A 27,337-nucleotide genomic window follows, 5' to 3' on the forward strand; every position below is an offset into this window, starting at 1 on the left:
ATTCGAACCAGCACCGTAATCTTACAAATCATACGTGTTAACCACTAGACTACGCCGCTACTTGCATTGGTTTTGTGGTATAAGATATTTGTCATAAAATGTCTCCACTTGATTCCCTATTTCATTATTATGGGTTAATCCGGTATTAGTAAATAAAGGCCACAGTTATCGCGTTTTGTTAATAACTGTATATTCTGTAATAAAATGCTATTTTGTAAATATTAAGAAGTATGAACTGCAACCAAATGAGTTTGTTTTTATATCAGATCTATAACAATAATTATTGCAGTCTCTCTTTAGTGAAATTAAACAAGTTTTCACGGCAGATGTCAAAGTAAAAAAGAAAAAATTCTTGTGATGACTACCGTGCAAACTGACATACTTCAATGGAAAGACACTGCAATTGTATTGGTAATACCGTAAAGAAAAAAAAAAAACACCAAAAGTAGCTACCGTAAAACCCGTAATAAATGCCCATCTTTAAACAAATGCCAACACTATCTCCTTTAAACATCGAAAAAGAACATCATGAAATGCCGGCCACGTACAATAAAACGGGAGTTACCCTCATGTACAGATGCTTGTAAGATCTTCATGCTCTGTAAAAATTAAAAAGAAAACTTTATTGTCTGTTTCATAACAGCTAGCATTCAATTCAAAGGCAAAATTTTATGTAAAAAGGTAATCATAATAAAACTTAGAAAGTTTCATTCCTATTTCAAGAAGCAAAAATTTACCACGGATTTTTGAGGAGTAGTAAATTTCATATCACAAGTCAGAAAAAGAGCACTGTTTTATCAGTTTTAAGTGTCTAATTTGGGGATAGTTATTGCCCTTGAATTACCGAAAATACTGATGCCAGTCATACAGGTCTTGGTAGATGGTTGACTCAGATACATAATGGAGAAAAAATGCCAATCTAGAAGATTTATGAGACAGTTGTGGGAGACTTGCCCATTTCTCAAAAGCAGCTCTTAGTAGTTTCCTGTATTTTGTAAGAAAATTCCTATATTCTGAAATTTTACCAATATCTTTTAGTACCTAAGGCATAAATAATTGTTGGTTTCCGGTAACATGCTCAAACATTTGGGTAGTTAGATTGGAATGTAATTTTTTCAACGTTATTTTCATGTAAAAAAAATAAATACAAATAAGGGGATTATTTCCTTTAAATTATCAGTAAGTTGGTTTAATCAGTGACCATTTTTAAAGGATAACAAGAGCTCTTCGCAAAACAGTGCGATTGACTTTTCTCAGCACATCACTCTGAATGAGAGCTTTGCCAGGAGCACTTTATAAAATTTTATCAAATTCTAACTTTAGAAGGAGACAACTCTGTCAAAACTCAAATCAGAGTTATCAGGATTGTTTTTCTGATGTAGATTTTGATAGTAAATAACTGTCTTAAGTTTCAAGTCAAAAGCTGTGAAAGTTACAGAGATATTTGACTTTGCAGTTTTGAAAAAAAAAAATTTCTTAGACCATAAAAACATTTAGAGTCCCACCAAACATTAAGGGTATGTCAGGATACAGGAAGCAATTTTTTCACACCTGAAATTGTTCAGTGTTGGTTTTTTTTGCCCATGAAGGTGGGCACATTAAAATGACACTGTCGGTCTGTCCGTGCGTACACGTGTCTGTGCGTGTGTGTGTCTGGTAAATTCTTGTCCGGGCTATAACTCTTCCATCCATAAAGGGATTTTGAAACAACTTTGCATTAAATTAATGTTCACCTTAATAAGACGAAGTGTCATGCACAGGACACAGACCCCTAGCTCCAAGGTCAAGGTTACACTTAGAGGTCAAAAGTTAGCATGGTCTGTTTCCTGTGTCCTGTCCATAACTCTGCCATCCATGAAGGGATTTTGAAAGAACATGGCATAAATGTTTACCATAATGAGACCACATGTCATGTGCAAGACCAAGACCCCTAGCTCCAAGGTCAAGGTCACACTTAAAGTCAAAGGTTATATTTCGTGTCTGGTCCATAACTCTGCCATTCATTAAGGGATTTTTAAATTACTTGGCATAAATGTTCACCATAATGAGACGTGTCATGAGCAAGACCCAGACCCCTAGCTCCAAGGTCAAGGTCACACTTAGAGGTCAAATGTTAAAATGATCTGTTTCTTGTCTAGTCCATACCTCTGCCGTTGATGAAGGGATTTTGAAATTACTTGGCAATTATAAATGTTCCTTATAATGAGATGAGGCGTCACATGCAAGACCCAGACCCCTAGCTCCAAGGTCAAGGTCACACTTAGAAGTCGAAAGTGTTTCTTGTCTGGTCCATAACTCTGCCATTTATCAAGGGATTTGAAAATAATTTGACACAAATGTTAACCATATTGAGATGTGTCACACTTATGACCCAGGTCTCTTAGGTCAAGGTCACAAAATGATATGTGATTTTTATGCCCCCGGCATCTACTGATGCGGGAGGCATATAGTGATCGTCCTGTCTGTCCGTCCATCCGTACGAGGTTAACCAAATGGGACCGTTTCATCTAGCATCAATGTCCCTTACTAGACTTGATACTAATGCAGATGTAACCTGTGACCATTCCTCATCTTCAGACATCACCTGACCTCAGTTTGACCTTGACCTTGAACTTATTTTGGACTTAGGTTGTTTTATATGGGCCATCTCTTGGTTAACCAAATGGGACCGTTTTGTCTAGCATCAATACCCCTTACTAGAATGACTTGATACTAATGCAGATATAACCTGTGACCATTCCTCATCTTCAGACATCACCTGACCTCAGTTTGATCTTGACCTTGACCTCATTTTGGACTTAGGTTGCTTTATATTGGCCATCTCTTGGTTAACCAAATGGGACCGTTTCGTCTAGCATCAATACCCCTTACTAGAATGACTTGATACTAATGCAGTAACCTCTGATCATTCCTCATCTTCAGACATCACCTGACCTCAGTTTGACCTTGAACTTGACCTTGTTTTGGACTTAGGTTGCTTTCTATCAACAAGGATGCCACCGGGGGGCATCAAGCATTTATTGAACGCAGCTTCTTGTTTGTGAATACAACTGTGGCATTCTTGGGCCTACTAAGGGGGCATTTGTCACCAATAGTGACAGCTCTTGTTTCTTGTATTTTTGCTGACTTTGATACATAATGTGCCTGTCTGATTTGGCTTTGGAAGCTGATGAACATGAACAATGTCAAATGATGAAGGTTTTAAGTTTAATATACAGAATGTGGGGTATAACAGCACAAAAAGTTTTCACGAAGATGTTGCATCAAATTATATTCATGGAACACTGATAATTAAGGCAAAAAATTCTAAAAGATATATATATAAGGCCACAAAAAATTCCAAGTCCCCCCAAAATTCTTATCAGGTACAGATATATATGTCAGAATACACCTAAAAACCTGAAGTATCCATGTTGTACCACAGTTCTCTATGGCCTATAATAAAAAGTTAGAAAATAGGCTGATTATAGTAACAACAAAGGGAAGTTAAATACTATAAAAAATAGTAATTCTACAAAAAAGGAGTCTGCCAAGGTTTGTCTTGTTTTGTTTTGTTTAACAGCCCACTGACACAATTATAGGTCATATGGCTACTTTCCACATTGATGGTGGAGAAAGACCCTAGGTACCCCTCCATGCATTATTTAATCAAAGCACCAGTCCTGGAAATAAGATGAAAAATAGGAGGTGCCCAAGTTCATAGCATGATCACGACTCACGCAAGGTATAATAAACTTATATTAAATACTTTTTGAGTGAGGCGTGTCGTTAACTTCAGACTGATGACAAGAGAAGGGACTTCTAAAGTTTCGCCTATTGGTTGCAATGGCAGAGTTCTATATGGAATTCAATACTTTGAACAATTTTTAAAGAAAACCCTGTAAAGAACATCCCTATGAAGTTTCATAAAAATTGGTCGTATGGTTTAGGAGATGTTCAAATGAAAGTGTGGATAGAAGGGTGACAGACAGTAAGTGATCACAATAGCTCACCCTGAGCCTTGGGTTCAGGTGAGCTAAAAAGGTATAATAGGACATATTTATAGTGACAACAAAGGGAAGTAAACTAGGTATAATGATAATGACAAGAAAACAGTAAATTAAATCTTGGAAACAATATTATAGTTGGAGCTAATTAATAATCTTACTTGATGTAATTATGCTAGCCATTTGGCAGCCATTTTGTTTTGATCAAAATTCATGTCTGAAATAAACTGGATATGATATATATCCTGTCTCCATGTGACATTGACCATTAGAAAAGCTAGGAACTCATAGGAGGCACAATAAATACATACATTCAGTTACAATACTGACAATGTTTAATAACGTATACAATGAGAGGTTACATATAAAGGTAAAAAATTAAACAGCAAGCATATGTGACAGCAGGATCGATAATAGTGAAATGAATGAAAACTTAAGACTCCTGGCCTGTAGCAGTTCTTTTTAGACCAGATAACCACCATTTTGGATACTTTCTTTTAAAGAAGTTATTTTGGGAGTTTTAGGGGAAAAATATTATGTATAAACCTTGGACTGCTTCTTCAGTTACATTCGTTTCTTTGACTTCTTTTTCACATTCATCCGCCATATCTGGTTTACTTTCTGTAACTTCTTCAAATTCTTTAAAAAGAAAAATTATAAATATCAATGACTTGTCTTGTTCCTTCATACTTGAGTCAGCAAAACAAAAGAATGACAACATCATAAAAGTTAATGCTGTAAGCAGTAAACAGTTTCATAAAACATTAAGGTCATGATCCTAGGGATAGAGATGGGAAAATATAATTACATCTGTTTATTACTCTTGTAATGAAGATGTTATATCTTTTGGTAAACACTTTCTGTGGTACAAATAATTAGCCATTGGTCAGTTCACACCTTGTTGTACGTACCACAGTTAAATCATAATCCATTTAAATTTATAAGTAAACATTAGCTGATTTTAAGATAAGCACGTTTCACATAACTGCCTAATCATCTAAACAGTAAGCGAGTCTTCAAATACTATTTCCTCACTATAAATATACCTTAAAAGAGTAAGAAGGCTTATCTTGGGTTATTCAAGGGCCTTAATTCTGAGTTGCCTCGAGCAATTTGGGTAATTGATGAATTCTGCCCGGAAATAATGGTTAACAAGAGCACCGCCTTGCGGGTGCTGACGCTCATCTGATTTTTTTTGTATAATAGAAATATTGTCCTACCCATGATTTTCTAAGTCTAAAAAGGGCCATCTTTCTTGCAAAAAGCAGGATAGAGTTATGTTTCTTGATGTACAGTGTCCACTTATGATGGTGAAAAACTGTTGCAAGTTTTAAAGCAATAGCTTTGATAGTTTATGAGAAAAGTTGCCTTAAACATAATACTCAACCCAGAAAATGATTTTTTAAGTCCAAAAGGGGCAATAATTATTGCAAAAAGCAGGATGGAGTTATGTTTCTTGCTGTACAGGGTCAGCTTATGATGGTGAACAAGTGTTGCAAGTTTCAAAGCAATAGCTTTGATAGTTTAAGAGAAAAAGTTGACCTAAACATAAAACTTAACCAAAATATCTGATATTTTCTAAGTCCAAAAGGGGCCATAAATCTTGCAAAAAGCAGGATGGAGTTATGTTTCTTGCTGTACAGGGTCAGCTTATGATGGTGAACAAGTGTTGCAAGGTTTAAAGCAATAGCTTTGATAGTTTAGGATAAAAGCTGACCTAAACATAAAACTTAACCAAGAAAACTGATTTTCTAAGTCCAAAAGGGGCAATAATTCTTGCAAAAAAGCAAGATGGAGTTATGTTTCTTGATGTACAGGGTCTGCTTATGATGGTGAACAAGTATTCCAAGTTTCAAAGCAATAGCTTTGATAGTTTAGGAGAAAAGTTGACCTAAACATAAAACTTAACCAAGAAATCTGATATTTTCTAAGTACAAAAGGGGCCATAAATCTTGCAAAAAGCAAGATGGAGTTATGTTTCTTGCTATACAGGGTCAGCTTACGATGGTGAACAAGTATTCCAAGTTTCAAAGCAATAGCTTTGATAGTTTAGGAGAAAAGCTGACCTAAACATAAAACTTAACCAGGCAACGCCGACGCAGACAACCGTTCAAGTGATGACAATAACTCATCATTTTTTTTCAAAAAATCAGATGAGCTAAAAAGATGTTGTCCAAGTCTGCTGAAGACCAGATGAGGAATGTCCACGTAGAGTGCGGACAAGATTTTTGGCAGACAGAAAGAGGGTGAAGGCAAAAATAATGTCTCCTTTATGGGAGACGTAATTATAAAATTAACCTGTGTTTGCCTCTTTAGTTCCATTGATCTCAACTTCATCTCCTGATGTCTCACATTCATTATCTGCATTCCTATCAGTTACGTCTTCAAAGTCTTTGAAAGAACAAGAGCTGTCCGTAAGACAGCCAAGCTCGACTATTCGAAATATTGTCACAGAAGCAGGAAATTATTACCCAAAATGTTAAATATCAAAAGAGTTTTAAGTTCGAAATGGGACATAATTTGACCAAAATACATATCAGAGTTATGGGACTTGGTGCTATCAACAAGTTTTATAACCCCGAAGAAACATGTTAAGTTTCAATTCAATATCTGCATTAGTTTTGGGGATAGTAACTTGCATGTAAAACTTTAACCAGAATTTTCTAAGTCCAAAAGGGGGCATAATTTGCTCAAAATACATGTTAAGAGTTATGGAACTTGACCCAGTGAGGTTGGTAATTGACCTAGAAAAAGAATAAATAAGTTTCAAAGCTATATGCCTTTTGGTTATAGCTGTATGTACTTGCACGCAAAACTTTAACCAGGATTTTCTAAGTCCAAAAGGGGGCATAATTTGCCCAAAATACATGTCAGAGTTATAGGACTTGGTGCTATCAACTAGTTTTATAACCCCGAAGACACATGTGAAGTTTCAATTTAATATCTGCATTAGTTTTGGAGATAGTTACTTGCATGTAAAACTTTAACCAGGATTTTCTAAGTCCAAAAGGGGGCATAATTCGGCTAAAATACATGTCAGAGTTATGGGACTTGACCCAGTGAGGTAGGTAATTGATCTTGAAAAAGAAAAAATAAGTTTCAAATCTATATGCCTTTTAGTAATAGCTGTATGTACTTGCACGCAAAACTTTAACCAGAATTTTCTAAGTCCAAAAGGGGGCATAATTTAACCAAAATGAAGGTCAAAGTTATGGGACTTGGTGCTATCAACTAGTTTTATAACCCCGAAGACACATGTGAAGTTTCAATTCAATATCTGCATTAGTTTTGGAGATAGTAACTTGCATGTAAAACTTTAACCAGAATTTTCTAAGTCCAAAAGGGGGCATAATTTGCTCAAAATACATGTTAGAGTTATGGAACTTGACCCAGTGAGGTTGGTAATTGACCTAGAAAAAGAATAAATAAGTTTCAAAGCTATATGCCTTTAAATGATAGCTGTATGTACTTGCATGCAAAAACTTAACCAAGGTGTGACGCCGACGCCGACGCCAGGGTGAGTAGAATAGCTAGACTATTCTTCGAATAGTCGAGCTAAAAATGGTAAATATCAATCACTTGTCTTGTTGCTTCATCCTTGATTTGGAAAAAAAAACATGACAACATCATAACAGTTAATGCTTTAATTAGTAAGGATTTTCATAAAACATTAAAGTCAGAATCAAATGGAAAGAGATGGGAAAATATAACTATATCTGTTTGTTACTCTTGTAGTGATGCTGAATGCCTTGCAATGAATATAGTTTATCAGGTATAAGCAATAAAATCTGAAAGGTGATCTGAAGAAGCCCTAAAAATACAATTTCACACTCAAGGTGTATCTTTTTTACAAAAATAGTAGGAATTACCATCTACAATGCAATACACTGACTGCATGTACACAGTGCTAAGGCGCTGCCAATTAATATCTGTTTCTGAGGATATTGTAGCAATGATGTGTTTGCATGGCATATGGAATTTATACCAGTCCATACAATCGCAAAACGGTACATGGATGTCATCACCCAGAGACACTCCGTATGTCTTCTTTCCAGAGACGACTGTGAAGAAATCACCTTCAATGGACTTAACATCATCCCTGAACAAGAGCTGTCCGTAAGACAGCCAAGCTCGACTATTCGAAATATTGTCACAGAAGCAGGAAATTATTACCCAAAATGTTAAATATCAAAAGAGTTTTAAGTTCGAAACGGGACATAATTTGACCAAAATGCATATCAGAGTTATGGGACTTGATGCTATCAACTAGTTTAATAACCCCGAAGAAACATGTTAAGTTTCAATTCCATATCTGCATTAGTTTTGGAGATAGTAACTTGCATGTAAAACTTTAACCAGAATTTTCTAAGTCCAAAAGGGGGCATAATTTGCTCAAAATACATGTTAAGAGTTATGGAACTTGACCCAGTGAGGTTGGTAACTGACCTAGAAAAAGAATAAATAAGTTTCAAAGCTATATGCCTTTTGGTAATAGCTGTATGTACTTGCACGCAAAACTTTAACCAGGATTTTCTAAGTCCAAAAGGGGGCATAATTTGCCCAAAATACATGTCAGAGTTATGGAACTTGATTCTATTAACTAGTTTTATAACCCCGAAGACACATGTGAAGTTTCAATTTAATATCTGCATTAGTTTTGGAGATAGTAACTTGCATGTAAAACTTTAACCAGGATTTTCTAAGTCCAAAAGGGGGCATAATTTGCTCAAAATACATGTCAGAGTTATGGGACTTGACCCAGTGAGGTAGGTAATTGATCTAGAAAAAGAAAAAATAAGTTTTAAATCAATATGCCTTTTAGTAATAGCTGTATGTACTTGCACGCAAAACTTTAACCAGAATTTTCTAAGTCCGAAAGGGGGCATAATTTGGCCAAAATACATGTCAGAGTTATGGGACTTGACCCAGTGAGGTAGATAATTGATCTAGAAAAAGAAAAAATAAGTTTCAAATCTATATGCCTTTTAGTAATAGCTGTATGTACTTGCACGCAAAACTTTAACCAAAATTTTCTAAGTACAAAAGGGGGCATAATTTGGCCAAAATGAAGGTCAGAGTTATGGGACTTGGTGCTATCAACTAGTTTTATAACCCGAAGACACATGTGAAGTTTCAATTCAATATCTGCATTAGTTTTGGAGATAGTAACTTGCATGTAAAACTTTAACCAGAATTTTCTAAGTCCAAAAGGGGGCATAATTTGCTCAAAATACATGTTAGAGTTATGGAACTTGACCCAGTGAGGTTGGTAATTGACCTAGAAAAAGAATAAATAAGTTTCAAAGCTATATGCCTTTAAATGATAGCTGTATGTACTTGCATGCAGAAACTTAACCAAGGTGTGACGCCGATGCCGACGCCAACGCCAGGGTGAGTAGAATAGCTAGACTATTCTTTGAATAGTCGAGATAAAAAATGGCCATATAGGAGAGATTGTGTTTGAATACAAATCTGTTGTATTTTCAGTTTTCGGAACTTATTCAATAAGAAAAGATATTTGAATATGAAAATATGAAAACTGCAAGTGTTTCAAAACTTTATGAATTTTGAAAATCCATAAAATAGCAAATAATTATTCTGAATTAAAAATTCTGATCCCATACACAAACGAGCAAAGACATTTGTTTTGCCTACCACCAGATGTGTGATCTCTCCTATACAAAATAGAACACCATACATGTTTGGAGAATATCACATTAAAACTGCTCAACTTTCGAGCTGACAAGGTTAATTTGGCAGTTTTTTAGTAATTCAAGACCATTACTTTAGTAGTTTTTAGTTGTTCAATATAATAATCAAAGAGTGCCTGGGGAGATTTGACTGGTTATCAAAGTTGGCCCATATAGTATGCCCACATTGTCAGCAAGTTTGAGGAAGATCAGAGGATAACTATTTGACTTAGAGAATTTGCAAGACTTAATTTGCTGTTCTTCAAGTAATTTAGTGGCCATAATGAAAGAGTGCCTCATACTATTTGCTTTGTTATTGAACTTAGCTGATACATTATGCTCACAAACATTATCAGCAAGTTTAGTGTACATCAAATGAAGAATGTTTGACTTAGAGCGGCCAAGGCTGCATTAGATGTTATTCCTGAAATGCCTTGGACGATTTGACTGGTTATCGAACTTGGCTGCCATGTTATGCCCAAAAACATTGTCAGTAGGTTTGTGGAGATCTAACATGCTTTGGACACAGACACCCACCTGCTGCTGTCACTAGTACATTCAAAGCATGTCCCGATCTTTCAGAGACGGTTGTGTATAAAATGTATAACATAAGACTAACATACGGGTTAATATCTTTTGACAACTCTACATTCTGCAGACAATGTCTTATAGATTGTCTAGGCCTACGCTGAAGTGGCACTGGAACTAGATCGGAGTATTTCTTGAATTTTCCAGAGAACTCTTGATTCTTGTCAACAAAGCTCGAAGTAAACAGTTAATCATGTTATATCTTGGTTATTTTTTGGGGGGATGGATTCTCTTTAAATGACATATCAAGTTACAATAACATCTACTGAATACTTACAATTGCTTCGGTTGAAGAATTTCAATATGCATCAGTTCCACAAAAATTACATGTTGATACAAGACAACTTTTCAACAAGTTTCTAACAAGATGCCACATGACAAAGGTCTGTGTATTTAAGTTAAGTACAAAAAGAATACACTCAATTCTATAACATTGCCAACGTCAAAGGTAGATATCAAGTCTGGTTCCAAGCAAATACTTTGTATTGCTTGATATGGAGCATTTACACTATACTCAACATGCATCAAGAGCTGTACGTAAGACAGTGCACTCAACTTTTCTCAGTGCTTGAATCTGAATTACAGGTTTTCCAGTTTAAAAAGAAATCCAAGTTGAAAAGGGACATAACTCTGTCAGAATTCAAATCTGAGTAAAACGGGTTCTTTCCCCTGTTTTACAATTTGAAAATAAGTAACTGTTTAAAGTCAAAAGCTTTAAAATTAAGGAGCTATTTGACTTTATCAAAAACTTTAACTAAAATATTCAACGTTAGAAAGGGGCGTAACTCAGAATTCAAATCAGATTTATAGGATTTCTGTCTCCTGGTGTACACTATAGTGATAAATAAATATTTCAGTTTCAAGTCAGGTTTAGTTATAACAGAGGTATTTGACATTGCCAAAACTTTAACCAGAAAATTACAAGTTAAAAAGGGGCATTACTCTCTCAAAATCAGATCAGAGTTATGGAGATTGTTTCTCCTAGTGTAGACTTTGATAGTGAATAACTACTTAAGTTTCAAGTCAAAAGCTTTACTAGTAATATAGATAGGTACTTCAACAAAAATTTAACCAAAATAAAGTTAAAAAGGGCCATAATTTTGTCAAAATCAAATCAGTTATGGGGATTGTTTCTCCTGGTGTAGACTTTGATGTTAAATAAGTACTCTCAGTTTCAAATCAATAATTTTGACAGCAACAGAGGTATCTGACTTTATCATAAAAATTCTAACTGAAAAGGTGCATAGTTCTTTAAAAATTCAAATCAAAGTTATATGGATCATTACTCCTGGTGTAAACTTTGATAGTAAATAAGTATTCTAACTTGAAGCTCAACAGCTTTGATTGTGACAGATATATTTCCCTTTATCAAAAACTTTAACCAATGGCGATGCTGTTGCTGACACCAGTCGAGCTAAAAATAGAGCTGCAATAAGGGAAATATAAACATACCATAAAGGCATATCATGACAATTTATCAAAATTAATGTTACCTTACTTTACCTTTTTGATATGATATTGGAGTATTGTGAACAACTTTCAAAAGTGGCTGTCCATGTTTGAATCCCAGAGTATACACAACATAATATTAAATCCATCAACACAGATTTCTGAAACTGATGAGAAGCCATACTTACGCTCTATACCTTGCTGGAAAGAACTCATTGACAAGTATCTTCAGCATGCTTGTTAAATTGAAGGTAGTCTTTCCATGCATATAGCTTTTTTTTAACATCCGATGATGCGACTCTATGCCGTTATTTGTGCTTGCAACAATCTCTGATTCCTTGTCTGTAGGCTTTGGTCCATCTCTATTAAATAATCCAATATTCATGGCCTTAACTTTGTTATCAAAGGTGCAGAAATACCTTAAATTTATATGTATGAAAAGGACTGCTTTAAAAACCAACAAAAATTAATTCTATTCAAACATGCCTACCAAAACATGGTGATTAAAATTATACTAAACTTAATTTATTGTTCAATGTCATGCTGACACAACTTCAGGTCATGCTTCTGAAGGTGCAGGAAGACCACAGGTGCTCCTATAGGCATTACTTCTTCATGAGCTGGTACCTGGCTAGGTAAACCTGTAACTGAGCAGTATGGCTTTCCCACACGAAAGAATTATATGGCCCAAAGGAGGTCTGAACCCACATCAATAATAGACAAGCAATCATATGTCAGCAACCTGAACCACTAACCTCTGGAGGACAAGTGTTTCTGTAGCATATACTTTGTCAGTAATCAACACTTCCTAAGAAATATAGCATTTATTTGCTGCTATCTAAAAGAAATAAATTTCTGGTAGTAAAATGATCTGTAGGCCAGTCCCTTAAATAAATTGAATGTGTCATTAATGTCATATTCTTTTACGTGTCCTGTATATGATATAAACGACGTTGAAGCTAAAACTTTATTACACTAGAGTCTTCTCATTGTCATTTAATGACTTTGTTACACTCCCGCGACATCGGTCATGTCAACAATTACATACTAACATGGCTCGATATTTGTTTTTCAGTTAAACGAAGAAGGAAATCAAACCCTGTATATTCTGCGATAAACAACAGTTGACGCGCAGACCAGTAAGAAAACATTATGAAGTCAATTATTACGTAAAATTGCCACATGACGTCCGATACATTATTTTTCGTGTAAATAAAGTCCAGCTTGATATTTATTAAAATATATCAACAACGTGTCAGAATGAAAATAATTAAGGCCTTCTTCTGATTTATTGTCTAAATTATCACGGTTCATCGTTCAGATGTTTAAGAATTTAACCACCCTTATGGTTCCTACGCATCTGAACACTGAACCGTGGTAAATCAGACAATAAACCACTTGAATACCTTGATAATTTGTTTTAAACCACTAAAAAGCATTAAATAACATAATCTGGTATAGCTGGCATTGTAACCTTTTATGTGATGAAGGGGATTTTTGATGCTCATTACTGACCCATGCTGTTTTATAAAGTATTTAGATATATTCTTACAGATTTGAAGCCTTCAAACCCGCAAAGAACCACAGTACTAAGTCTGGTAATTTTTTTATCTATGTCAGCAAAAGAATTGTAATGATAACGATAAACAACATCACTGCTATCCAAACCGGGATTCGAACCCAGGCCTGCTGCTACTTAAAAACAGCCGTCCTTCCCCTGGACTATTTGGATACTCAACTGTTGCATGTTGCTACAATCACCATTACATTTTCGTTTTACACTTGCATGTAATATGTCAAAAGGTTACAGACTGTAATAAAGATAAATGTTTTAATAATATATAACAGTGTAAATGTCATAAATTCAGAGGTATAAAACCCAAAGCGTATACCACTGCTGATGCCCAGAGAGATCATGTACATCTGTGAAGGTGTAAATCCAGAAACAACCTGACAATGTGCAAACCTGATAGGCCATTCTTCCATACACCAAATGATAAACCAAACAGATGCTGGTTAAAAGAGAACCACTTGTAATAAACTTTACAATATAAACTTTAGAGACAAGAAAGCTGAAGCAAGAATTGAAAATCACAAATTATCCCTTACAAGTTTGCACATTACACAATAAGTGTTTTTCACAACCAAAGTCAATCAATATCAGTTATGCATGCATCACGGGCTCTTTCAAATCAGAATCGATGAAATTTTTTATAATCTCTAGCAAAATACCTCAGGCGAATTCTTCATTCGATCTTTTTCCATTATTGTTACAAAGTTAATCATATACGGACATGAGCTGTCAGTTTGATGCTTTGCTCATCCTTGATTTCTCACTGTCGCTACTCATGAAAATATTCATGTGATGTTCACTTTCTGAAATAAATTTTATATCTTACACCGAAACAAACAAATATCCTCTATCTCTTTAAATGAAACATGTATTTTTACCAGAATACCACACTGTTATAATCAGGAACAGGAAATTTACCTTCTTGTGAGGAAGCCAAACTTTCTGTAAATAGTTCTGAAGCCTACAGTTACCCATCCAAAGCTCTGAAGTCTGCAGTGTCTGCAAAGCAGCTTCGAAGCTGTCTACATTACAAGCAGTTGCCAACTTCAGCAGATGGGATCGAATTTCTGGTCTATGCCCTAAAGAGTTTTCCCTTTTTCTGGTCCACAGTTCCCAGGCCTGGTTCCGGTGGAAATCACAAATCAGGACTGTTGCACCTGCATTAAAAGTTACGCAAGGTTTTATGACATGAAACATTTGTTGATTTAAATGTCTTTAACAAATACTTCCAAACAGGGCTTCGGAAATTTGCCGGTTTGTCGGTTTTGGACCGATTTTTTACTTTTCAGACCGATTCATAAAGTGAAAAAACAAAAAAAATCGGTCCCGTAAAAATGGAGAAAAGTATAAATTTCTGTCTGATATCTCAATACACCATCTACTGCCAAGCAGGAAATTGTTGGTCGCACCCTCAGATAATCAATAAACGTGTAAAACAGTCTGACTGTCACTTTGATAATTGGTCCGTAATTAGCACGTGACGCAATCAGTACTAGCGCGGCACATCCTTTAATGTTTGCAGACAGCCGACTGCAATGTATTAAACATTTTTGACTGGTTTCCAAATATGTCTGACTGGATCCAAATCATTTCAACTGGGATCCACTTCTTTTATTTAAAATCCGACGGATTGTTTATTTCAAAAGGCTATGTTTCATTATGGTAAAAAACAAATGGTCACTGCATTTAATCAAAGAGCTATAATTGTACATTATAGGTCTTTGATTTAATGAGACATCACACGGAAATCCAATCAAAATATTTTTTATAATTACTTGATTTGAAAAAATTACAAGATTCATTTGTTGGGGCTCCAGTTGAAACAAGTGCAGAAAATCGTCTTTGCAACCCGACGGTGCAAAAAAGAAAAAGAAAAAAAATGGACTGGCAAACACGAATGATAAAGAAAACCGGAGTGGTGCTGTTTATCAAATCGGTCTTTTAAAAAACGTTTCAAAATGAAATTTTGTTTACATCAGAAGAGAACATACAACTTTTAAAATGTAGCTGCTTATTGAAGTACAACATAAGTGAAATGAAATATCCGTGGCCAACACGCGTGACCTTTTGGTACTAAACATGCGGGAAATTCGATCTCAGCGTTCATATAACGTACACATTCGGTCCGCGGCAGAGTATTCTTAAAATACCAAGACTGTTTAGCAGAGAATATGTGTCATGTAATTGTATTTTATAGAATTCCGTCAAAGAATGAGGAAACATCACAAAGTATCTGCCGTGTATACGGTACCAGTCACGTGCGTTGGCTTTTAGACTAGTTACGCACACGGTGTCAATGCCTCGGTAATTTTATCCTTACAAGTATTTTCTCGGAAAAAAATCGAAATTTAAACAAAGTAACAATCACACATAACACTGAATAACTGTCTTCTTTGTATGGAAACACGCGGTGACCGGTAACTCAGTTTTAATGCATGACATGATTATATCTTTACTCTATCACATTTTACAAAATATGTAATATTGGGAATGCAGTGGGTGGGGTAGCGCCGATGTCAGGATTTTCGTTTTGGACCGATTGAGTTATCAAAATTTCCGGAGCCCTGCTTCCAAAGGCAGAATGTCGACCTGCCAACTATCTTAACTGTGACTTTGACCTTAGACCTTGGGACTTGTTTCTTGGGCAAAATACTCCATCTCATAAGAATGAACATTCATGCCAAGTGACATCAAAATCTCACTATGTATGTAAGAAATGCTTAAAAGTAAATTCTATTTGACATTTGACCTCCACCAGTAACCTTAAGTTTTAGATAGGAACATGGACTTTGTGCAGACACTCCTTCTCTTTGGGGTAAACACTCATGCAAATTATAAACAAAATTGGTCCTTGCATGTCAAGTTATAGTCTGGACAAAATTATACATCCACAAGCACACCTGTACACATGCACGAAAATGCCAACTCACTCTATATCACCACAAGCAGACCGGACAAAAAATTAAACAAGAGGACCATGATGGTCCTGAATCGCTCACCTGTTCCCACATGACCCAGTTTTGAGTATGATGTTGTTTTTTCTATTATTTGACATAGTGACCTAGTTTTTCAGCTCATGTGACCCAGTTTTGAACTTGACCTAGATATTATCAAGATAAAAATTCTGACCAATTTTCATGAAGATCCATTGAAAAATATGGTCTCTAGAGAGGTCACAAGGTTTTTCTATTATTTGACTTATTGACCTAGTTTTCGAAGGTACGTGACCCTGTTTTGAACTTGACCTAGATATCATCAAGGTGAACATTCTCACTAATTTTCATGAAGATCTCTAGAGAGGTCACAAGGTTTTTCTATTTTTATGCCTACTGGCCTAGTTTTTGACCGCACGTGACCCAGTTTCGAAACTGACCTAGATATCATCAAGGTGAACATTCAGATCAATTTTCATGAAGATCCATTGAAAAATATGGCCTCTACACAGGTCAAAAGATTTTTCTAATTTTAAACCTACTGACCTAGTTTTTGACCGCAGTTGACCCTGTTTCAAACTTGACCTAGATATCATCTGGATGAACATTCAGACCAACTTTCATACAGATCCCATGAAAAGTATGGCCTTCTAGAGGTCACAAGGTTTTTTTCATTATTTGACCTACTGACCTACTTTTTATGGCACCTTACCCAGTTTCAAACTTGACCTAGATATTATCAAGGTGAACATTCTGACCAATTTTCATGAAGATCCATTCAAGGGTATGGCCTCTAGAGAGGTCACAAGGTTTTTCTATTTTAAGACCTACTGACCTAGTTTTTGATCGCAATTGACCCAGTTTCAAACTTGACCTATATATCATCAAGATAAACATTCAGACCAACTTTCATACAGATCCCATGAAAAATATGGCCTCTAGAGAGGTCACAACGTTTTTTCATTATTTGACCTACTGACCTACTTTTTGATGCCATGTGACCCACTTTCGAACTTGACCTAGATATCATCAAGATGAACATTCTGACAAATTTTTATGGAGATCCATTCACAAGTATGGCCTCTAGAGAGGTCACAAGGTTTTTCTATTTTTAGACCTACTGACCTAGTTTTTGACCGCACATGACCCTGTTTCGAACTTGACCTAGATAACATCAAGATGAACATTCAGACCAACTTTCACACAGATCCCATGAAAAATATGGCCTTTAGAGAGGTCACAAGGTTTTTCTATTATTTGACCTACTGACCTAGTTTTTGATGGCACGTGACCCACTTTCGAACTTGACCTAGATATCATCAAGGTGAACATTCACACTAACTTTCATACAGATCCCATGAAAAATATGGCCTCTAGAGAGGTCACAAGATTTTTCTCTTATTTGACCTACTGACCTAGTTTTTGATGGCATGTGACCCACTTTCGAACTTGACCTAGATATCATCAAGGTGAACATTCTGACCAATTTTCATGAAGATCTCATGAAATATATGGCCTCTAGAGAGGTCACAAGGTTTTTCTATTTTTAGACCTAATGACCTAGTTTTTGACCGCACGTGACCCAGTTTCGAACTTGACCTAGATATCATCAAGATGAACATTCAGACCAACTTTCATACAGATCCCATGAAAAATATGGCCTCTAGAGAGGTCACAAGATTTTTCTATTATTTGACCTACTGACCTAGTTTTTTATGGCATGTGACCCAGTTTCGAACTTGACCTAGATATCATCAAGATGAACATTCTGACCAATCTTCATGAAGATCTTGTGAAATATATGGCCTCTAGAGAGGTCACAAGGTTTTTCTATTTTTAGACCTACGGACCTAGGTTTTGACCGCACGTGACCCAGTTTCGAACTTGACCTAGATATCATCAAGGTGAACATTCTGACCAACTTTCATACAGATCCCATGTGACAGGTGAGCTAATAAAAATGCACCCTTAAAAAAGCATAATATATTGTTTGAAAAGCTGGCTTGTAAATGTCAATTACAATTAAAGAACAATATTCTATTAAATTTGATCAAAATGTTGTTGTATGGCAATACAGAATTGCCTTTAAATGTATGTCCATACACTTTTGTACTAACTTCACTTAGCATTTTCAATGTTTTACCTGGACAATGAATTTTAGGCGGAATGTAATTAAAACTGTTATTTTTGAAAATTCAAGAACATCATCCAGAACATAACTACCTCATGCTGTCTGTACAGGAATGTAAATGTCAACTCAGTGATATGACCCTAAAATACAAAGCAATTCTTGAAGCCGAACAATCCCATCTTGGACAAAAACTCTCCAACATGTAATTCAGAAATTTGACAAATTAGAGTAGTCACAACTTCTTTTTATGACCACCATGATACAGAACAATCTGCACCTCCCTCCCCCCCTCCCTATAAAGGTTGAAAACTATATTTTTCATGTTATTCCTACAGGTGTATAAAGAGTTATGAGAAATTCATTGCATGATCTTTTAACCACTTATTCCAAAATCAGCAGGTTACAATTGGCCTTGAGATGTTTTTTCATCCATTCACTAATTGTAATATGGAACTAGAATTCTTAATTTGAGATATACATTACCAGTGAAGACATTTTCAACTGCAGATATTGAAGACTCATCAAAATCAGTCATGAAAAACGCTGGTTGAAATTCTGGCAAATTGCTGCCGATGATCTGGAGAGCTTCAGATATTGATGCAATAGTCTCATCCTCTGTCAGGAATGTACCAACAACTTGGTAATCCACGTTGGTTTTTAGCCAAAAAAAAAACAATGGCAAGTCATAAAGAGTAGTTTTGTATGTCGCATCTAGGAAACTGTACTCCAGTAACGTTGTAACAACCGCTTCTGCTCTGCGGACTGATGTATGAACAGAAATCTGGAGCCACACTGAAAGGAATTAAGTTAAAAACTTTTTTTAATGTACTAATTTCATAAATTATATGACAGGTACTAGGAGAACTGAATGAATAGTTTTGTGTACAAATCTGATAACATCTCTTGTTAGGAAACAGCATTGTTTCTGTGTACAAAACTGAAGCATTATGAAGCTTTTAAATTGTGTTTTAATATCTTGTTTCCTTCAAACATATCCTGAAAAGTGCTTGACCATTAAATGAATGAACCAAACAAGGATTACATATTCTATTATTAATAATAGCCAATTTCAGGTCGTCATTTATCAATGAACGCACACTCAATATTATCAAAAAACAAGAGGACCATGATGGTCCTGAATCGCTCACCTGTTCCAACATGACCCAGTTTCGAGTTAGACGTCGTTTTTTCTATTATTTGACATAGTGACCTAGTTTTTGAGCTCATGTGACCCAGTTTTGAACTTGACCTAGATACCATCATGGTGAACATTCTGACCAATTTTCATGAAGATCCATTGAAAAATATGGCCTCTAGAGAGGTCACAAGGTTTTTCTATTATTTGACCTATTGACCTAGTTTTCGAAGGTACATGACCCTGTTTTGAATTTGACCTAGATATCATCACAGTAAAAATTCTCACTAATTTTCATGAAGATCTATTGAAAAATATGGCCTCTAGAGATGTCACAAGGTTTTTCTATTTTTATACCTACTGGCCTAGTTCTTGACCGCATGTGACCCAGTTTAGAAAATGACCTAGATATCATCAAGGTGAACATTCAGACCAATTTTCATGAAGATCCATTAAAAATATGGCCTCTACAGAGGTCAAAAGATTTTTCTAATTTTAGACCTGAGCTAGTTTTTGACCGCAGTTGACCCAATTTCAAACTTGACCTAGATATCATCAAGATGAACATTCAGAACAACTTTCATACAGATCTCATAAAAAGTATGGCCTCTATAGAGGTCAAAAGGTTTTTTTATTATTTGACCTACTGACCTAGTTTTTGATGGCACGTGGCCCAGTTTCAAACTTGACCTAGATATCATCAAACTGAACATTCTGACCAATTTTCATGAAGATCCATTCAAGGGTATGGCCTCTTGAGAGGTCACAAGGTTTTTCTATTTTAAGACCTACTGACCTAGTTTTTGATTGCAGTTAACCCAGTTTCAAACTTGACCTAGATATCATCAAGATGAACATTCAGACCAACTTTCATACAGATCCCATGAAAAATATGGCCTTTAGAGAGGTCACAAGGTTTTTTTTATTATTTGACCTACTGACCTAGTTTTTGACCGCACGTGACCCAGTTTCGAACTTGACCTAGATATCATCAAGGTGAACATTCTGAACAATTTTCATGAAGATCTTTTGAAATATATGGCCTCTAGAGAGGTCACAAGGTTTTTTCTATTTTTAGACCTACTGACCTAGTTTTTGACCGCACGTGACCCAGTTTCGAACTTGACCTAGATATCATCAAGGTGAACATTCTGACCAATTTTCATGAAGATCTTGTGAAAAATATGGCCTCTAGAGAGGTCACAAGGTTTTTCTATTTTTAGACCTACTGACCTAGCTTTTGACCACACGTGACCCAGTTTCGAACTTGACCTAGATATCATCAAGGTGAACATTCTGACCAACTTTCATAAAGATCCCAAGAAAAATGTGACCTCTAGAGTGGTCACAAGCAAAAGTTTACGCACGCACGCACAGACGCACGGACAACGGACGCTGCGCGATCAAAAAAGCTCACCTTGTCACTTTGTGACAGGTGAGCTAAAAAAGAAAAAAAGAAAAGAAAGCCTAAATGATGTGAAGAACACGTAATTACTGCTTCTTCTTAGCATCAGCTGCCTGGAAAAAATATAACACAAAAATAAAATGCATGAAGCATGAGATAGATTTATCTATATTTATAAACAAAAATGTAACAGGCACAGACTCTCAAGCAATACATTTGAAAAAAAAAGAGAGAAAACTAGGAATTTATCAAGCAGAAAACTAGGAAAAAAATAGGAAATTTTAGGAATACTGAGACAAAAACTAGGAAGTATTATCAGATAAAGTGTTACCTTACTGCTGTTTTCTATTACCATATTACCAATTACCATACATATAAGTTATAAAGACATTTTTGACTGGGGGGGGGGGGGGGGGGGGGGGGGGGGGGGGGGGGCAGTCAACAGTCTAGAAAGATGAAACCACCAAGAAGCCTAGTGGGGGTATTTAAGGGGTGCCTTTTCTCATATTAGAGGGTTTCTGGATTTTATTAAAATGCAGGCATGAAATGGTGGCCTCTGCTTCCAGTTATTGGTGGCTGTACAACCCTTATTTTTGGGTGGTAAAGGTATCTTGATGAGGGGGGTTAGGGCGCTGTCACCCTGGAAAATCTGAAATACAGGTATGAAATTTTGTTTGTTTGTTTTACATTTAACGCCGTTTTTCAACACTATTTCAGTCATGTAACAGCGGGCAGTTAACCAAACCAGTGTTCCTGGATTCTGTACCAGTACAAACCTGTTCTCCGCAAGTAACTGCCAACTTCCCCACATGAATCAGAGGTGGAGGACTAATTTTTGCAAACACAATGTTGTCTATCAAACAGACAACGCTCTATCTACTGAGCTAAGCGGGCGGGTTACAGGTATGAAATGGTGGCCTCTGGTGCGTTTCTGGGTGTAAATTTTGAAAGAAATTTAATCCTTTGCCAAAACAATTGGTTGTATCTTTAATGAGTATACGTCACTTCTCAGCCAACGGGGGGCACGGATAAGCTTAACATCTCTAAATTGCTTTCTGCCAGTAAATCTTCAAAACACATTTAAAACACAAAAAGGAAACTTTCAGACATATTGCTGCAAATGAAAAACTAGGAATATTAGGAGCATTTTACAGAACTAGGAAACACTAGAAGCACTTTTAACAAGAGCTGTCTGTAAGACAGCGCGCTCCACTATTCGGGGATTTGACAGTAAAATGAATGTATGTCTGAATATGAGATCTCTTCTATAATTATAGGAAGATACACCAAGGGGCAAAATTCCATAAAATACACAAATTAAGAGTTTTCAGGATTGTTACAACAATTGTAGAAGATGATGGTCAAGATATATTTTGAGTTTCAAGTCATTATCTTATATAGTACCAAAGTTATGTCCAGAAAATTAAGTTTGTTAAAAAAAAATAAGTGTAAAAGGGGAATAATTTAGTCAAAATTACAAATCATAGTTATAGGGATTGTTACCACACATGCAGATGCTGGAGATATAAGATACATTTTAAGTTTCAAGTCATTATCTTATATTGCATTAAAGTAATATCCAGAAAGCAAATACTGCAAAAAAATATAAGTACAAAAGGGGCATAATTCTGTCAAAAATACAATTAGAGTTATGGGGCATGTAACCACACATCCAGATGATGATTATAAAAAAATATTTTTAATATCAAGTTATTATCTTTGAAAGTACCAAAGATACTTCTACTAATAAAGCTTTCGAAAAAAATTTAACGTGACAAATTTCAAGTAAAACTCCTTGGTGACCTTGACCTTGGTATAATGGGCACAGCCCCTGCATATACTATGTTTGGATGCTGGACAGTGTTTATGAGAACTTACAGTAAGGTATAAGCAAAAGTAACAAAGTTATGACAGAAAAACAAAGGTTGCCGAAAAAAAAAAATTTACCTAAAAAATAACCTAAGTATAAGACCTTAGTGACCTTGACCTTTCTTGATGGGCCCAGTCCCTGTACATACTTTGTTCGTATACTGAACAATGTTTATGTGAAGTTACAGTAACATATGACCTAGTTTTTGACCGCACATGACCCTGTTTCGAACTTGACCTAGATATCATCAAGATGAACATTCAGACCAACTTTCATACAGATCCCATGAAAAATATGGCCTCTAGAGAGGTCACAAGGTTTTTCTATTATTTGACCTACTGACCTAGTTTTTGATGGCATGTGACCCACTTTTGAACTTGACCTAGATATCATCAAGGTGAACATTCTGACCAATTTTCATGAAGATCTCATGAAATATATGGCCTCTAGAGAGGTCACAAGGTTTTTCTATTTTTAGACCTACTGACCTAGCTTTTGACCACACGTGACCCAGTTTCGAACATGACCTAGATATCATCAAGATGAACATTCAGACCAACTTCCATACAGATCCCATGAAAAATATGGCCTTTAGAGAGGTCACAAGGTTTTTCTATTATTTGACCTACTGACCTAGTTTTTGATGGCACGTGACCCTGTTTCGAACTTGACCTAGATATCATCAAGGTGAACGTTCTGACCAATTTTCATGAAGATCTTGTGAAATATATGGCCTCTAGAGAGGTCACAAGGTTTTTCTATTTTTAGACCTACTGACCTAGTTTTTGACAACATGTGACCCAGTTTCGAATTTGACCTAGGTATCATCAAGGTGAACAATCTGACCAATTTTTATGAAGATCTCATGAAATATATGGCCTCTATGAGAGGTCACAAGGTTTTTCTATTTTTAGACCTACTGACCTAGTTTTTGACGGCACGTGACCCAGTTTCAAACCTGACCTAGATATCATCAAGGTGAACATTCTGACCAACTTTCATAAAGATCCCATGAAAAATGTGACCTCTAGAGTGGTCACAAGCAAAAGTTTACGGACGGACGGACGGACGGATGACGGACACCGCGCAATCACACTTTGTGACAGGTGAGCTAAACAAGAGGACCATGATGGTCCTGAATCGCTCACCTATCTCCACATGACCCAGTGTTCAACTGAGTATGACATCGTTATTTCTATTATTTGACATAGTGACCTAGTTTTTGAGCACATGTGACCTAGATATCATCAAGATAAAAAATTCTGACCAATTTTCATGAAGATCCATTGAAAAACATGGCCTCTAGAGAGGTCACAAGGTTTTTCTATTATTTGACCTAATGACCTAGTTTTTGAAGGCACGTGACCCACTTTTAAACTTGACCTAGATATCATCAAGGTGAACATTCTCACCAATTTTCATGAAGATCTCGTGAAAAATATGGCCTCTAGAGAGGTCACAAGGTTTTTCTATTTTTCGACCTACTGACCTAGTTTTTGACCGCACATGACCCAGTTACGAACCTGACCTAGATATCATCAAGCTGAACATTCTCACCAATTTTCATGAAGATCCATTGAGAAATATGGCCTCTAGAGAGGTCACAAGGTTTTTTCTATTTTTAGACCTACTGACCTAGTTTTTGACCCCACGTGACCCAGTTTTGAATCTGACTTAGATATCATCAAGATGAACATTCTGATCAATATTCATGAAGATCTCATGAAAAATATGGCCTCTAGAGAGGTCACAAGGTTTTTCTATTTTTAGATCTACTGACATAGTTTTTAACCCCACGTGACCCAGTTTCGAACTTGACCTAGATATCTTCAAGGTAAACATTCTGACCAATTTTCATGAAGATCCATTGAAAAATATCGCCTCTAGAGAGGTCACAAGGTTTTCCTATTTTTAGACCTACTGACCTAGTTTTTGACCGCACATGACCCAGTTTCGAACTTGACCTAGATATCATCAAGGTGAACATTCTGACCAATTTTCATGAAGATCCATTGAGAAATATGGCCACTAGAGAGGTCACAAGGTTTTTTCTATTTTTAGATCTACTGACCTAGTTTTTGACCCCACATGACCAAGTTTCGAACTTGACCTAGATATCATCAAGGTGAACATTCTGACCAATATTCATGAAGATCTCATGAAAAATATGGCCTCTAGAGAGGTCACAAGGTTTTTCTATTTTTAGATCTACTGACCTAGTTTTTAACCCCACGTGACCCAGTTTCGAACTTGACCTAGATATCATCAAGATGAACATTCTGACCAATTTTCATGAAGATGCATTGAGAAATATGGCCTCTAGAGAGGTCACAAGGTTTTTCTATTTTTAGACCTAATGACCTAGTTTTTGACCCTACGTGACCCAGTTTCGAACTTGACCTAGATATCATCAAGATAAACATTCTGACCAATATTCATGAAGATCTCATGAAAAATATGGCCTCTAGAGAGGTCACAAGGTTTTTCTATTTTTAGACCTACTGACCTAGTTTTTGATGGCACGTGACCCAGTTTCGAACTTGACCTAGATATCATCAAGATGAACATTCTGACCAACTTTCATAAAGATCCCATGAAAAATGTGACCTCTAGAGTGGTCACAAGAAAAAGTTTACGGACGCACGGACGCACTGACGCACGGACGGACGACGGACACCGCGCAATCACAAAAGCTCACCTTGTCACTTTGTGACAGGTGAGCTAAAAAATGGGAAACAACAGTAAATGAAAATGCAAACTGAAACAGATTTAAGTCCATTTAGGGGTGTAACGATACACAAGTCTCAAGATACAATACATGCTGGGATACAGTTGCAACTATATGGTGCATATCTTGATACGAACTAAGTACCATAACAAACCATTCATGTGACAAAGAGGAAAACAAGATAGCCATGATGGCCCTTTATCACTCACCAGGGTTGATCTGGCCTTCTAACCTAGTTTTTGACCCCACATAACCCAGTTTCGAATTTAACATAAACATCATAAAGATAAATATTCAGACCAAGTTTCATATAGGTTGGGACACCGAGCTCATAAACATGTCCTTTAACTTGACCATGTGTCCTCATTTTTTACCACAAATAACCCAGATTAAAACTGGATCTAGAGATCATCAAGACAAACATTCTGACCAAGTTTCATTAAGACTGGGTCACAACTGTGGCTTATACAGTTTTCACGATATTTTCCTTTTATCTGGCCTACTGACCTAATTTTTGTCCCCACTTGACCCAATTTCAACCTGGACCTAGAAATCATAAAGTTAAATAGTGGGTCACAACTGTGCTCTGTGGAGTGTTCACAAGCTTTTCCTTTTATCTGGCATGCTGACCTAGTTTCTGACTCCACATTACCCTGAATCAAACTTGACCTACAACTAATTAATACAAATATTCTGACAATAATTTATTTATTTGGGTTTTACGGTGCGCAAACACAGTATAGCTTATATGGCGCCAAACAGGACTACATATTTTGGTTCCACATATTATTTACATTGAACTAAAAACATGAGGTATGGAATCAAAATTTACATACCAGCTGGATTCACAGAGTTACTGCAAAACCAAGTGTTAAGACCCTATTAGTTGCCTCTTACAATCCTGCAAAGGTAAGACAGTGGTTCCAATTCTTTTCATACAAAACTCATCCCAGAACCACATGGGACCTATATTCTGATCAACTGGGGTTTCTAGATTGTTCACAAGCTTTCCATTTGATTTGACTGGGTGACATAATTTTTGACACAGATCTGAACATGATTACATCATCAAGACAAACATTCTGATCAAGTTTCATAAAGATTGGGTCAAGAATGTGGCATCTTGAGTGTTCACAAGGCAAACATTCTGATCAAGTGTCATAAAGATTGGGTCAAGAATGTGGCATCTTGAGTGTTCACAAGGCAAACATTGATTGCAAACGCACAATGGACATCGGACGGCGACTGATCACAATAGCTCACATTGAGCACTTTAAAGGAGAAAGTTATTACACTAGGACAATACTTGATATTTTTTTAAGTTAAATAAAATGATATAATAAATCATACTGTTATTTATTTAGGATTTTAGCTATAACTGTACAAAAGTTTTCATTAAATGTTTCTACTTCTCACTGTATTATTTCTGTATTGTGAAACAGGCCTAGGATACATTAAGTGTATCAACAGACTTATGTATTGTGAAATACAATTTATCGCTACACCCTTACGTAAATATCAGGTGAACAAAACAAATTTCTTCACTAAGCCCGATTTTGTTAAATTATGAACGAGCTGTGATTTGGGAAAAATAGGTACAGAAACAAACAGGAGAGCTATGATGACCCTATATCACTCACCTGCTCAAATTGTCTTTAGAATCATTGAACTAATCATTCTGACCAAGTTTCATGAAGAAAGGGTCATAAATGTGCTTTCTGTTTGATTTCACTGGTGACCTGGTTTTTGACACAATTTTATAATAACCACTGGACTGATCATAATAAATATTTGGACCAAGTTTCATGAAGATAGAGTCATTATTATTGTTTTTAGAATATCAGCATGA

At 36.0% G+C, this 27,337-nt stretch overlaps 1 protein-coding gene across 1 annotated transcript; it reads right to left on the reverse strand.

Annotated features, from left to right (window-relative positions):
- Nucleotides 1-3,391: 3,391 nt before the first annotated feature.
- LOC128558345 (uncharacterized) lies at nucleotides 3,392-12,567 on the reverse strand. The gene is made up of 6 exons (XM_053547279.1): nucleotides 11,902-12,567; nucleotides 10,300-10,437; nucleotides 7,856-8,085; nucleotides 6,285-6,377; nucleotides 4,533-4,625; nucleotides 3,392-3,435 (listed from the first exon to the last, which is right to left on the reverse strand). The coding sequence occupies exons 1-6, from the start codon at nucleotides 12,096-12,098 to the stop codon at nucleotides 3,392-3,394; spliced, it is 795 nt and encodes a 264-aa protein (XP_053403254.1). The 5' UTR covers nucleotides 12,099-12,567.
- Between the last annotated feature and the right edge of the window lie 14,770 nt (nucleotides 12,568-27,337).

The sequence above is a fragment of the Mercenaria mercenaria genome, chromosome 7, assembly GCF_021730395.1.
Source record: "Mercenaria mercenaria strain notata chromosome 7, MADL_Memer_1, whole genome shotgun sequence".
In the NCBI taxonomy this organism is placed as follows: Eukaryota; Metazoa; Mollusca; class Bivalvia; order Venerida; family Veneridae; genus Mercenaria; species Mercenaria mercenaria.

Coding starts and splice junctions, on each gene's coding strand:
- LOC128558345 (XM_053547279.1), bottom strand. CDS start 12,098: ATGAATATTGGATTATTTAATAGAGATGGACCAAAGCCTACAGACAAG. Junction 10,438..11,901: donor TTTCCAGCAAGGTATAGAGC/GTAAGTATGGCT, acceptor GTTTACTTCGAG/CTTTGTTGACAAGAATCAAG. Junction 8,086..10,299: donor TTGTCAAAAGATATTAACCC/GTATGTTAGTCT, acceptor GCTCTTGTTCAG/GGATGATGTTAAGTCCATTG.